The 13,981-nt window shown below is 44.5% G+C and overlaps 1 protein-coding gene and 1 non-coding gene across 2 annotated transcripts in view; one reads left to right on the top strand and one right to left on the bottom strand.

The window, feature by feature from the left end:
- Nucleotides 1-5,307: 5,307 nt before the first annotated feature.
- On the top strand, nucleotides 5,308-5,379 carry Trnae-uuc (transfer RNA glutamic acid (anticodon UUC)). The gene has a single exon. It is a non-coding gene; the product is annotated as a tRNA-Glu (tRNA).
- Nucleotides 5,380-7,770: 2,391 nt separating this feature from the next.
- LOC143292623 (16 kDa calcium-binding protein-like) overlaps nucleotides 7,771-13,981 on the bottom strand; it is a 9,252-nt gene continuing 3,041 nt past the window's right edge. The window contains exons 4-5 of the mRNA XM_076603087.1: nucleotides 11,652-11,816; nucleotides 7,771-9,143 (exon numbers count right to left, since the gene is read on the bottom strand). Of these exons, the coding sequence (XP_076459202.1) occupies nucleotides 8,879-9,143; nucleotides 11,652-11,816 (430 nt within the window). The 3' untranslated portion in view covers nucleotides 7,771-8,878. The remainder of the gene's footprint in view (nucleotides 9,144-11,651; nucleotides 11,817-13,981) is intronic.

The raw sequence follows: 13,981 nt of genomic DNA, 5'->3' as shown, positions 1-13,981 counted from the left end.
TCTTGACGTGACGGTGTCGCAGGAGGTTTCTGTCTGGATCAGATGACTGGTGTGCACACCATCAGGACGTCAGGCATCCGTTATGAAGCTTCCTTGCAGGATCGTCCTGTCTGTTAATTTGTAGAAGGAGGTGGGTGGTTTCAGTGTGAGTGGGATATATGGGAGGAGGGAGGCTTGAATGTCACTGTTGTCACGGTATCATGTATTTCGTGTTTCGCGATCGAAATAGTCACCTCCGGTGACCTCGACCTCGACCATGCCTCGTTTTCGATATGTACTCACTCGTTTCCGAACCATGTTGTTAGCCTGTCAGAGGCAGTTCAGTTTTTGCATCAGTAAAGGAAACATCAACAAGAGGTTCCTGTTGTTACTAGTCTGTAAGAACGTGTGAGAACGAAGCATGGTGGCAGTCGGCGGCTCTACGAATCCAGCTTTATGAAGATCTCCGCACAACGAATCGGCGACGCAACTTGGCAACTGTGAGAGATTCTCAGCTGTAGCAGACGAGACAGCTCGACGCTACGACTTGAAAACGAAGAGACCTCAACACACCACTTACAGACGAGAAATAACCTGTGAGTTGAGTTTTTCTTATTTCCTCATAAGATGCCTTTCAAACCGCCAGAGAACTTCGATTTTAAGCAGCCAGAAAGCTGGCCACAATGGCGGAAAAGATTCGAACGTTTTGTGATTGCAAACGAACTGAGCACTAAAAGTTTTCAAATACAACTTTCATCGCTGATTTATGCCATGGGGGCCACTGCAGAGCAGGTCTACGAGTCTTTTCACTACGATGAAACGGAAGAGACAGGACCCAATCTCAAAGCTGTGCTAGACTTATTTGATAGACATTTCGTTCCACAAAAGAACATAATACATGTTAGAGCAATGTTCTATCAGCGAAGCCAGGACAGCAGTGAAAGCATAGAAGCATTCTACCGAGCTCTCTATGAACTTTCTGAACACGCTAACTTTCCCAACCGAGAAGACACCATACGAGATAGGTTTGTTCTTGGTGTATCTGATAGGGAGTTATCAGAGAAATTACAACTTCAAGCTGATTTGACGCTAGAGAATGCAGTGAAGCAGGCCAGGCAATACGAGAGCGTTAAGAAACAGCTAGGGGAACAGAGAAAGCTAGGGGAGAAAGTAGATGCTGTTCATGCAAAAGGCCAAGGAAAGCAGAGAGGAGGAAAAGGAAAAGGAGGAAATTTAAGAAATACAAGAAAACAGGATAGCACAGGACCTAAGGACAAGACAGATCGCTGCGGACGTTGCGGGCGAGGACCACACTCGAGAGAAGACTGTCCAGCTATAGGCAAACGCTGCAGGACCTGCCAGAAGTTCAACCATTTCTCAACAGTATGCCGAACGAAACAGTTGAAAGCTGTAGATGCAGAAGACGAGACATATTTTCTGGGAGCAGTGCAGTCGCCATCCAAGCAAGCATGGATGACAGACATCAACATAGGCCAGAGCAAAGTCAAGTTTAAGATCGACACAGGGGCCGACGTGACTGTGATGCCGGCCAAAATATATAAGACTTTGAAACCACAACCAACTTTGACACCGTCCAAGATCATTCTTCAGGGAGCAGGAGGTCAGATAGATTGTCTAGGAATGTTCAAACAATCACTGACACTGCACAGTAAGAATGTCAACCTTGAGATTTACGTCGCTGAAGGACAGACAGACTGTTTACTCAGCAGAGAAGCGAGCGTCCAGTGCGGGTTAGTGCAGAGGATTGGCAGCATTGAGAAAGCTTTCGGTCCAGTAGGCGACCCAGTCAAGTGTCCGCCTGTGAAAATTGTACTGAATGAAAACCACACACCCTACAGCCTGAACTGTGCAAGACGAGTCCCCATCCCTCTCATGGACAAGGTCAAGCGAGAACTCCAGAAGATGGAGGAAGCAGGCATCATTGAAGAAATCACTGAGCCAACAGACTGGTGTGCACCGATGGTGCCAGTTTTGAAGAAAAACGGTAGTGTTAGAATATGTGCAGACCTGAAGAAACTGAACCTCGCAGTCAAGCGTGAACTTTACCCCATACCATCACTTGAAGACCTTCTATATAAACTCAAAGGAGCAAAGGTTTTCAGTAAGCTAGATGCTACAAGCGGTTTCTATCAAATTCCCTTGGATGAGGCAAGCTCAAAGCTGACTACGTTCATCACACCACACGGCAGATACAAGTTTCGACGTCTACCATTTGGGATATCATCAGCTCCTGAAATTTTCCAGAGAACAATGGAAACCATCCTGCAAGATGAGGAGAACGTCGTGTGCTTTTACGATGACATTTTAGTCTTCGGCGAGTCACAAGAGCAGCATGATCAAGCACTGAAATCAGCAATCGACAAACTCACCGAAGCACGCTTGAAGCTCAACAAGGAGAAATGCACTTTTGGAGAACCAGAGATAGAATTTCTGGGCCATATCATTTCAGCAGACGGGATCAAGCCAGACCCAAAGAAGGTGAAAGCCATTGTTGAAATGCCAGACCCGACCAACGTCACGGAGCTGAGGAGAGTGTTAGGAATGTTCAACTTCCTAGGTCGTTTCCTACCAAACTTGTCTTCAGTTCTGAAGCCTGTCACAGAGCTACTGGAAAAAGATGCAGCTTGGCACTGGGGTGAACCACAAAGACTAGCGATGACAAAAGCCAAAGAACTTTTGACATCAGCACCAACATTGGCCCACTACGACTTGTCCAGAGCGACGACTGTGAGTGCAGACGCCTCGAGCTACGGTATTGGAGGTGTTCTCCTACAAGACCATGAAGGGCAGCTGAAACCAATTGCTTTTTGCTCAAGAACTCTCACATCAGCAGAAAGAGGATACGCGCAAATAGAAAAAGAGTGTCTTGCGGCAATCTGGACGTGCGAAAAGTTCTCACGTTACCTGATAGGGCTTCCAAACTTTACTCTTCAGACAGATCACAAACCACTGGTCCCTCTGATCAACTCGAAAGATCTACACGAGACCCCTCCAAGATGCCAGAGGATGTTGATCAGATTCCTGAGATTCAACTTGAAAGCAGTACATACTCCAGGCAAGAACCTGGTAGTTGCGGACGCCCTATCGAGAAGTCCCGTCGAGGAGGAGATGGAGGAAGGTTTTTCGTCAGCAGACGTGGAGGCTCATGTCGACGGAATCGCCTCATCCTGGCCAATCTCTGACGAGCGACTTGACAAAATAGCCCGAGAGAGCCAGAGAGACCCAATCCTGAGTGAAGCTCTACAGCAAACTGCTTCAGGCTGGCCCAAGTATCGCCAGGACCTGCGACCAGAGCTACACAAGTTCCATGAGCACCGTGGAGAATTCAGCGTGTACAAGGGATTGCTCTTAAGAGGAACAAGAATCGTGATTCCAGCAGCCATGCAGAAAGAAATCTTAGAGAAGATTCACCATGGACACCAGGGTATCGCGAAGTGTCGCGAAAGAGCCAAATCATCAGTTTGGTGGCCTGGGATAAGCCAAGAGATCAAGAACATTGTGAATAACTGTCGTACATGCGAGGTAAAGAGACCGTCACAGCCATTAGAACCACTAGTGATGACTGAGCTACCAGAACGTCCCTTTCAAAAGGTGTCGTGTGACCTGTTTGAGTTCAAGGCTCAACACTACCTCGTACTCTATGACTTCTATTCACGATTCATCGAGATTGCACATCTCAGACAACAGACATCAGAGACCGTGATCAACAGCATGAAGAACATTATCTCTAGACACGGAATACCTGAGTTGATCATCACAGATAATGGGAGACAATTTACTTCCAAGGGGTTCCAGGATTTTGCAGATTCCTGGCAGTTTTCTCACAGGACTACTAGTCCGTACCATTCCCAAGCCAACGGTGGAGCTGAACGAGCAGTCAAGGAGGCTAAGAAGATTCTAAGTCAAGATGATCCAGCCCTTGCCCTCCTGATCCACCGATCCACTCCAACAACACCAACAGGAGAAAGTCCGGCTATGTTAGCTTACGGCAGAAACCTGAGAACCACACTCCCATGTCTTCCAGCAACTCTTGAGTCACGTACTGTGAACAAAGAGACTATAAGAGACAGAGACACCAGAAGCAAGCTCTCCACTAAGCTTAACTTTGACCGTCGTCACGGCACTAAAGAGCTACCAGAGCTACTTCCCGGTGACGTCGTCCTTCAGAAGTTGGACAACGAGAAGGAGTGGGGCAATCCTGCCACAGTCATCAAGCAGTGTGCACCTCGATCATACGAGATACAGGCATCCAAAGGGCTGTACCGGCGTAACAGGCGCCACCTTATGAGGACATCCAGACCCTTACCCCAACCAATCCAAATCCCAATTGTCCCCATGAACCAACCCACTGTACCCAACACTGATCCCGTCCTTCCTTTGCGGAGTCAGCCAACTCCAAGGCAGCAGAAGCAGACTCAACCTGTTCAGTGCAACCGGCCCATCCAGCGTGATGCTGAGGCGAGCCATGGACATCACTCATTCGGGGTCAGCTCCACATCCCAGCCCGATGAGCCTACGCAGATGGTGTCGTCTAAGGACCAGCCAGCGGCTACACCACAAGTGACAACGACACGAAGAGGACGCATCATCAAGAAGCCATCCCGCTACACATAGACATTATCGAAATCGATCAAATGAACATTAATTTCAATTCGAGTTTTATTGTCCATTTCGGTTTATCAACCTAAAGGGGGAGATGTCACGGTATCATGTATTTCGTGTTTCGCGATCGAAATAGTCACCTCCGGTGACCTCGACCTCGACCATGCCTCGTTTTCGATATGTACTCACTCGTTTCCGAACCATGTTGTTAGCCTGTCAGAGGCAGTTCAGTTTTTGCATCAGTAAAGGAAACATCAACAAGAGGTTCCTGTTGTTACTAGTCTGTAAGAACGTGTGAGAACGAAGCACTGTCCTGGGCGGGTGGACAGGGAAGTGTGTGTGTGAGTGGAAGCAACAATTGCGTACAAACGGCTGAATAATAATCACATAGGTAAGTGATTCAATGGCCAGTCCTTTTATGGTGTGTTTCATGTCGTTTGAAGCGTCTTGAGGAAAGTAAAGAAGCTTTGATCATCAAAATCTGCTCCAAATAGCTCGGCGGCGCGCGACACGGTCGACAGGTGATGTCACACTCATCAGATGGAATATCAAACAAGGAATATCCGACAAAAAAAATCAGTCCAAACACGGGGCTTTCTTTTTACATTTTATTTGGGAAATTTCCTTTTTATGGAGTAAATAAAATTGAAGGGAGATTATTCATTACTAAGCTATATATAAATAATATTGGCGCACTATTGTAAGTCCCATGTGGTCTAGTGGTTAGGATTCCTGGCTTTCACCCAGGCGGCCCGGGTTCGATTCCCGGCATGGGAACTTTTTGTTTCTCTTCTTCATCTTTTTGTTTTCTTTCATTATTTCATCTTTTTTTTTCCTTTCTTTCTTTAATGTAAATTTTAAAATAAAATAAAAACCTAAAAAAAAAAAAAAAAGAAGAAGACTTAGCAGACGAAACGTGCAAAACACCTTTAAAATTATGAAATAGTAAAACTAACTGCTCTGTCATGACTATATAGGTTTACGTTTACGATTGAAAGCCGAAGAAGCTTCGGTGCTTCTGATAACTGCGTGGAAATCCGGCCGGGCTTCGGTGGCTGTGAAAATTGTATGGTAGGTAGGCCCCGGCGTCTGCCGAATACACGATCAGTATGATATACTGAGAATTCAGTCGGGTTTGTTGTCGTTGCTGTTGTTTGTTTGTCAGTGTGTCTTCTTTTTTTTTTCCTTTAAAAAAAAAAAAAAATTATTTATTTATTTATTTTCAGTTTTAGGGGGGCGGAGAGGTAGTTGGTCACATGTTTATTTGTTTGTCTTTAGTTCAAAGTTTCATCTGCTCGTTTCTCTTTCTTGTTTTTCACACTGGACTGACTCAGCCGTCAGTCAGTCAGCGTTTGCAGAGCGGGGTCCGCGATTGAGTTGCGGTATCAAGTTCTTATTAACTTTAAAACAAACTGATCGAAACATTTCATTTCACTGAGTTCATGAACTGATCAGTCTGGCTCGCGGCAAATGATAATTATGATCGACTGACCGTGCTGGGACAGTGAATCAATCAAACTATGATCCTCGTCACTTCAGTCCAACGTGCGGCCAGAACGTGTACAGGCGCGGCAGCATGACTGACAGGATGCATCCCGGCACTGTGGTTTTTTCATACGGCCCACTGAAGGCTTACATTTTTTTTTTCTGGCAGTCGTCGGCGCCATCTTGAATTTTTGTTTTATTGAGCCTAGTGGAAAAACGGAGGGTGTGTGTGTGTGCTCAGTGTGTGTGTGTGTGTGTGTGTGTGTGTGTGTGTGTGTGTGTGTGTGCATGCCTATCTGCCACGGCCGTGTGCGTGTGTGTGTGTGTGTGTGTGTGTGTGTGTGTGTACACTGTGATGCGCGCCGGTGTGTGTCAGTGTGTGTGTGTCTTTCATGCAATGTCTTTACATCTTCTTCAGTTTCCGTCTCTCTCTCTCTCTCTCTCTCTCTCTCTCTCTCTCTCTCTCTCTCTCTCTCTCTCTCTCTCTCTCTACTCCTCAAGTTCTTCTTCTTCTTCACTTCTTCTTCTTCTTCTCTCAGTTATCATTCTCGCCCAGGTCAGAGGGCCGCGGAATGTAAACAAGTCAGTACTTTACGTGCTTACTCCTTTACCCTCGTAAATCAAATTTTGGTTCGTTCGTTTGTTCGTTCTCTTTCATTAAGTTGTTATAACTTGTTTGACTGCCGAACTATTTACTTTTTGAGCACACAAAAGATCACTGTTTTGACTATTCCCGCTTCAGTGCATACAGTACTGACGCCCATCTCTTGCAGAAATGAAGAATACAGAGACTCGGAGGAGTGGAAGAGAGGGAGTCTACTATGATGTAAGAGAGGAGAAGAGATAGATGGGGGAGCAAACAGAGAAGGAGGGTTGGGGGGGGGGGGGGAGCCGAGACGGAGAGATAGACAGACAGATAGAGAGAGTGTGTGTGTCAGTGTCGGTGTGCAGTGTGTGTGTGTGTGTGTGTGTGTGTGTGTGTGTGTGTGTGCGCGCGCGTGTGTGTGTGTGAAAGTACACTGAGGAGTGAGAAAATACAGGGTTTGTGGTTCAGTTCAGTTTCACATATTCGTGAAAGAGATCAGGGAGAGCCTCCTGCATGACTGAGGCAACACACACACACACACACACACACACACACACACACACACACACACACATACAAATACGTACTCTGCACGCACCGTGGCACACACACACATACACGCACGCGCGCACACACTGACACACACACACACACACATGACTGAAAACAAATAAAAACTAAACTAGTACAGCTGGTGGCTTTATTTTGTGACATATGTTCTTGCCTTACTTGGTTTTGATCAAGTATGGATGAACCTGGGTATACTGCATAATTACAAATAAAATTTGACCTCATATAGAAACTTGAGTTCAGTATACATGCTTCTGACGAAAGAAAAAAAAAACGAAAACAAATCTAAGTCAACACTCTACAAATACTGATGTTTCTAAAAGTAGAATAAGTGAAAACAAATCTAATTCAACATTCTACAAATATGTTTCTAGTTCAGTTACTCAAGGAGGTGTTCGGACAATTCCATATATGCTACACCTATCTCACCTATCTGCTACACACACACACACACGAAACCAGCCACCATACCACCGCCAACAACAATCGCCTCAACCAAACGTATAGCACCAAATTAATCAACGAGATGAAGGGATGTGGCATTTGAGTTTATTATATATAATTGAGAACAACAGTTCAAAGAGGACAGCACATAATATAATTACTGACCAGCTAGATAAACAAATGCTTTTCATATTGCATAGATTGTGTTAAACATAGTGTACGAAAAAGACGTAGAATTATTGGGGTGGAGTGTGGGAGGGGGGGGAGGTGTCAACTAATTTAAATATTTATAATACACCGATAAGCAGGATGCCAGCTTTTATTTCTTCTTTTTTTTCTTTTTTTTTCTCTCGAGACATCTAATAAGTTATGTAACACAAACAGCCTGCGTGTCACTGTTAGCAATGAAAACTGTGATTTGTATTTATTCACTGTACGCGATAGGTATTGTGTTGCTGTTGAGGGGAGATCACGTCATGATGACTGTAGGGGGAGGTTTGGTGGAGGCCTACGTGTGTGTGTGTGTGTGTGTGTGTGTGTGTGTGTGTGTGTGTGTGTGTGTGTGTGTGTGTGTGTGTGTGTGTGTGTGTGTGTGTGTGTGTGTGTGTGTGTGTGTGCCGTGTGTGTGTGTGTGTGTGTGTGTGCCGTGTGTGTGTGTGTGTGTGTGTGTGTGTGTGTGTGTGTGTGTGTTTGAGAGTGTGGGCCTTGGGCCCACAGTTCCTTTTCTTCAAACCAGTAATGACTTTTTTTGGGAAAAAAAAAGAAGTAGATCACAGGAAAACCACAACCAATGAAAACAGCAACAACAGTAATCGTCTTTCACGATGCATCAATACATTTATGTTAGCTGATACAACTGAATCACCATTAACTGAAAAAATAACGACCAGTCAATAGCATGATCAACACAAAGAGAGACAGACAGACAGAGACTTCTATTGTGTAAAATTAAGCAATCATTGCAAAATACAAATACATTTTGTTAGTTCACAAAAACGCACAGTGTAATTAGGTTAAACATACGAAATTGCGAGACAGACAGCAGACAGACATACAGAGAGAGAGAATGAGAGGAATCCATAATGAAAAATATTAGACCCAGGAACCCGGAACTGGAACACCATCGATCCTCATCTCCCAAACACGAATATCATCGAGATCCATCCGTGCTTAAGTTTATACCATTTTTATTTACTTGAACTTGACCCATTCCGCCAAGAACTCTTTGTAGTCCAGCTTCTGATCAGCGTCCTTGTGGCAGGCCACGAGGAGGTCCGAGATCTTAGCGGCCCGCAGCTTGAGTTCCGACTCGTTGTGGATGGCGGCCATGAGCTCGTCCTTGGTGAGGAAGCCGCTGTTGTCCTTGTCCAGCTTGTTGAAGACGTAGCTCATCACCGTGACCTCCTCCTCCATGCCCATCACGCGCAAGAACTCCTCGTAGTCCACCACGTTGTCTCTTGGTGAGTGAAGGAACGAACATGACATACAGGTCACTATGTGTCGCGTGAGGAGTCTAATGAATGTATAATTATGTAGTTCACCACATTGTCTCTTGGTGAGTGAAGGAACAAAAATGACATACAGTCACCATGTGTCGCGTGAGGAGTCTAATAAATGTATAATTATGTAGTTCATCACATTGTCTCTTGGTGAGTGAATGAACAAACATGACATACAGGTCACTATGTGTCGCGTGAGGAGTCTAATGAATGTATAATTATGTAGTTCACCACATTGTCTCTTGGTGAGTGAATGAATAAAAATGACATACAGTCACCATGTGTCGCGTGAGGAGTCTAATGAATGTGTATAATTATGTAGTTCACCTCATTGTCTCTTGGTGAGTGAATGAACAAAAATGACATACAGGTCACTATGGGTTGTGTGAAGAGTCCAATGGAGAAAAAAAAAAGTGTACAGGTCAACATGCAGTCTATCGCATAGCCCCCTGATGAATGAATGAATGAATAAAGACAACAAACAGGTCACCATGCGTCGCATGAGGGGTCTTATGAATATGTATAGGCCTATGTAGTCCGCCACATAGTCCCTTCAGTGAGAAATGAATGAATAAATATAACATACATGTCAGCATGCGTCGCGTGAGAGTCTGATGAATATGTATGCTGGTGTTTTAGCTGACATGAGTATTCATTTGCACACATCCCTCCCAACGTTGAAACCTCCACCCACACTCCATACCCATTGCATGAGTGGGTATGTATGTATGTATGTATGTATGTATGTGTCTGTGTGTGTGTGTGTGCTGAAATGAATGAATACGTTCATATCGAAATCACACTGTAGTGAATAGACTATGAACCAACAAGAAGAACACTTGCACACTTCACGGTTCATGTATAACATACACACGTGCGCGCACGCGAGGGTCTGTGACATGCTTGCACACGGATGGCTCATCTCGTACATGTATATTTACTAGGTATCAAGCTGACGCGCATGCGCGCTTATGTACACAGGCAGCTATAGATACAAACATATGACCTGAAACAAGTGGGTATTTGGAGTGATGTGGAGTGATGGCCTAGAGGTAACGCGTCCGCTTAGGAAGCTAGAGAATCTGAGCGCGCTGGTTCGAATCACGGCTTAGCTGCCGATATTTTCTCCCCCTCCACTAGACCTTGAGTGGTGGTCTGGACGTTAGTCATTCGGATGAGACGATAAACCGAGGTCCCGTGTGCAGCATGCACTTAGCGCACGTAAAAGAACCCACGGCAACAAAAGGGTTGTTCCTGGCACAATTCTGTAGAAAAATCCACTTCGATAGGAAAAACAAATATAACTGCACGCAGGAAAAAATACAAAAACAAACAAACAAACAAACAACAAACAAAACAAAACAAAACAAAAGGGTGGCGCTCTAGTGTAGCGACGCGCTCTCCCTGGGGAGAGCAGCCCGAATTTCACACAGAGAAATCTGTTGTGATAAAAAGAAATACAAATACAAATACAAATTTAGTTGACAAACTTGCACCGTAGATAGGCCCCTGAAGCCTGATCAGCGCGTAGGGTTATGCATAGGTCAGTCATCTGCACTTTTTTTTTTTTTTTTTTTTTTTTAGAAGGTGTAGTGTAGCGTATATGGATCTGTCCACACGCTCTGACACCTCCTTGAAACTGAAAATAAAACTGCATACAGACTGGACTGTGTAGCCTGTGTAGGTATTTAGGCGACACACTCTCCACACACATGGGTCCACATATTCAGTTGACAAACTTGTGCACATACGGACCAGAGTATATATTGTTGGTATTTAAGTGACATGCTTGCACACAGTTGGGCTCAGATAATAACTTATGTATGTATTCAGGCACATATTCTCGCACCTGACATACTTGCACACAGTAGGGCTCAGATAATAACTTATGTATGTATTCAGGCACATATTCTCGCACCTGACATACTTGCACACAGTAGGGCTCAGATAATAACTTATGTATGTATTCAGGCACATATTCTCGCACCTGACATAGTTGCACACAGTAGGACTCAGATAATAACTTAGTATGTATTCAGGCACACATTCTCGCACCTGACATACTTGCACACAGTAGGACTCAGATAATGACTTATCTATGTATTCAGGCACATATTCTTGCACCTGACATACTTGCACACAGTAGGGCTCAGATAATAACTTATGCATGTATTCAGGCACACATTCTCGCACCTGACATACTTGCACACAGTAGGGCTCAGATAATAACTTATGTATGTATTCAGGCACATATTCTCGCACCTGACATACTTGCACACAGTACGGCTCAGATAATTATTCATGTATGTGATAAGGCACACATTCTCGCACACCGACTCTGACGCAGGCAGACAGACGAGCGAGCACTTAATTATTGAAACACGCACGCACGAACCCACGCACACACGCACGCACACAAGTATTCACACATACAACAAACAAACAAACAAACAATCGCAGCTCACTTGGTGTCCCTCTCCAGTTCAGCCAGCAGCTGATCCAGCCTGGCTCTGGACATTTTGACGTCATCACAGCCTGACGTCTTCATGGCTGACTCGATCTCTGCACGGCTCAGCTTTCCGCTGCTGTCCTTGTCCAGGGAATTGAACGCCTTCCTTAGCACGTACTCCCTGCATATATTCAATATATAACATTGATAAAATATGTTGATACAGAGTTTAAGTTTTTAGTTTCGATTTCAAAGAGGTGTTAATGAGTTTCAGTTTCAGTTTCACTTTCTCAAGGAGGCGTCACTGCGTTCGGACAAATCCATACACGCTACACCACATCTGTTGAGCAGATGCCTGACCAGCAGCATAACCCAACGCGCTTAGTCAGGCCTTGAGTGCATGCTTACATATTTGTGTACCTATGAAAGTGGATTTCATTTTACGTAATTTCGCCAGAGGACAACACTCTCGTTGCCATGGGTTCTTTTTCAGTGCGCCAAGTGCGTGCTGCACACGGGACCTCGGTTTATCGTCTCATCCGAAAGACTAGACGCTCAGTTTGATTTTCCAGTCAAACTTAGGAGAAAGGGCGAGAGCGGGATTCGAACCCACACCCTCACGGACTCTCTGTATTGGCAGCTGAGCGTCTTAACCATTCTGCCACCTTCCTCCTGAGTTGTGTTAATGAAAGCATGTTAACTGACTGATCCAGATATGCTGCACCACCTTGGTTTTCTGTCTTCCCCTCCGCTATAACTGACACCACGCTACTCTCATAACAACAACAACAAGAACAACAAAAACAACAATAATAATAATCATCATAATAATGATAATGAGACGAAGAAGAAGAATACATGTTTCCATCGATAACTGCCATTTCTGATAAAATAATTATAACAACAACAACAACAACAACAATAATGATGATGATGATGATAATAATAATAATAATCATAATAATAATAAATCATAAAGCATATGTCTGACTTACACGTGAACACCAACTCGTTGGTGGAAGAAGGATGGGAGAGGTAGGAGAGAGAGAGAGAGAGAGAGAGAGAGAGAGAGAGAGAGAGAGAGAGAGAGAGAGAGAGTTGTCAATTTATGTATAAATGGATATCAAATCAGATCATATTGTTTTAATTATAGCCCAGCCGACCATAAATCAGGGATTACACCATGTTAACAAACACACGAATATTTCACGATATAAGCCACAATGCTACAACATATATTATATAATAACGATATATGGATCGAAGAACTCAAAACTTTAAACTTAAAACGATGAGCGCCCAATGACAGCTGTCAGTCGGCTCTACTCAGGCAGGCAGCCTGTTGAACAGCAAATGACTTCGTGCTTGAAAAGGCTTAGAGCTTGGTCGAGGATAGGCGCTATATAAGTATCCGTATCATCATCATCATCATTTAATCTTTAAACCCAGCAGTGAAAGTCAGTGCCTTTCAATAACTAAGAACTCGAAGCCTCAACTTACATGTGAGTCTCGTTTAACCTTTCAGTCCCACTGACAGGGTAAGCGTCCTTCTATACGGGAAGAAATCAGCCTTCAAACTTACAGGTAAATCTCACTCAATCTTTCAATACTACAGGGTAAGCGTCCTTCTATAAGGGAAGAACTCAGCCTTCAAACCTACAGGTAAATCTCACACACTCTTTCAATACCACAGGGTAAGCGTCCTTCTATAAGGGAAGAACTCAGCCTTCAAACTGACATGTAAATCTCGCTCAATCTTTCAATCCCACAGGGTAAGCGTCCTTCCATATGGAAAAACTTGCAGGGTAAGCGTCCTTCTATAAGGGAAGAACTCAGCCTTCAAACTTACATGTAAGCCTCACTCAGTCTTTCAATCCCACAGGGTAAGCGTCCTTCTATATGGGAAGAACTTGCAGAGTAAGCGTCCTTCTATAAGGGCAGAACTTAGCCTTCAAACCTACAGGTAAGTCTCACTGAGTCTTTCAATCCCAAAGGGTAAGCGTCCTTCTATATAGGAAGAACTCAGCCTTCAAACCTACAGGTAAGCCTCGCTCAGACTGTCAATCCCACAGGGTAAGCGTCCTTCTATATGGGAAGGACTTGCAGGGTAAGCGTCCTTCTATAAGGGAAGGACTCAGCCTTCAAACTTACAAGTAAGTCTCTCTCAATCTTTCAGTCCCACAGGGCAAGCGTCCTTCTATATGGGAACAACAGCCTTAAAACCTACAGGTAAGCCTCGCTCAGTCTCTCAGTCCCAAAGGGTAAGCGTCCTTCTATATGGGAAGAACTTGCAGGTTAACCGTCCTTCTATACGGGAAGAACACAGCCTTCAAACCTACACGTAAG

Source organism: Babylonia areolata, chromosome 18 (assembly GCF_041734735.1).
Source record: "Babylonia areolata isolate BAREFJ2019XMU chromosome 18, ASM4173473v1, whole genome shotgun sequence".
Taxonomy (NCBI): Eukaryota; Metazoa; Mollusca; class Gastropoda; order Neogastropoda; family Buccinidae; genus Babylonia; species Babylonia areolata.
This window is presented reverse-complemented; position numbering and strand designations above follow the sequence as displayed.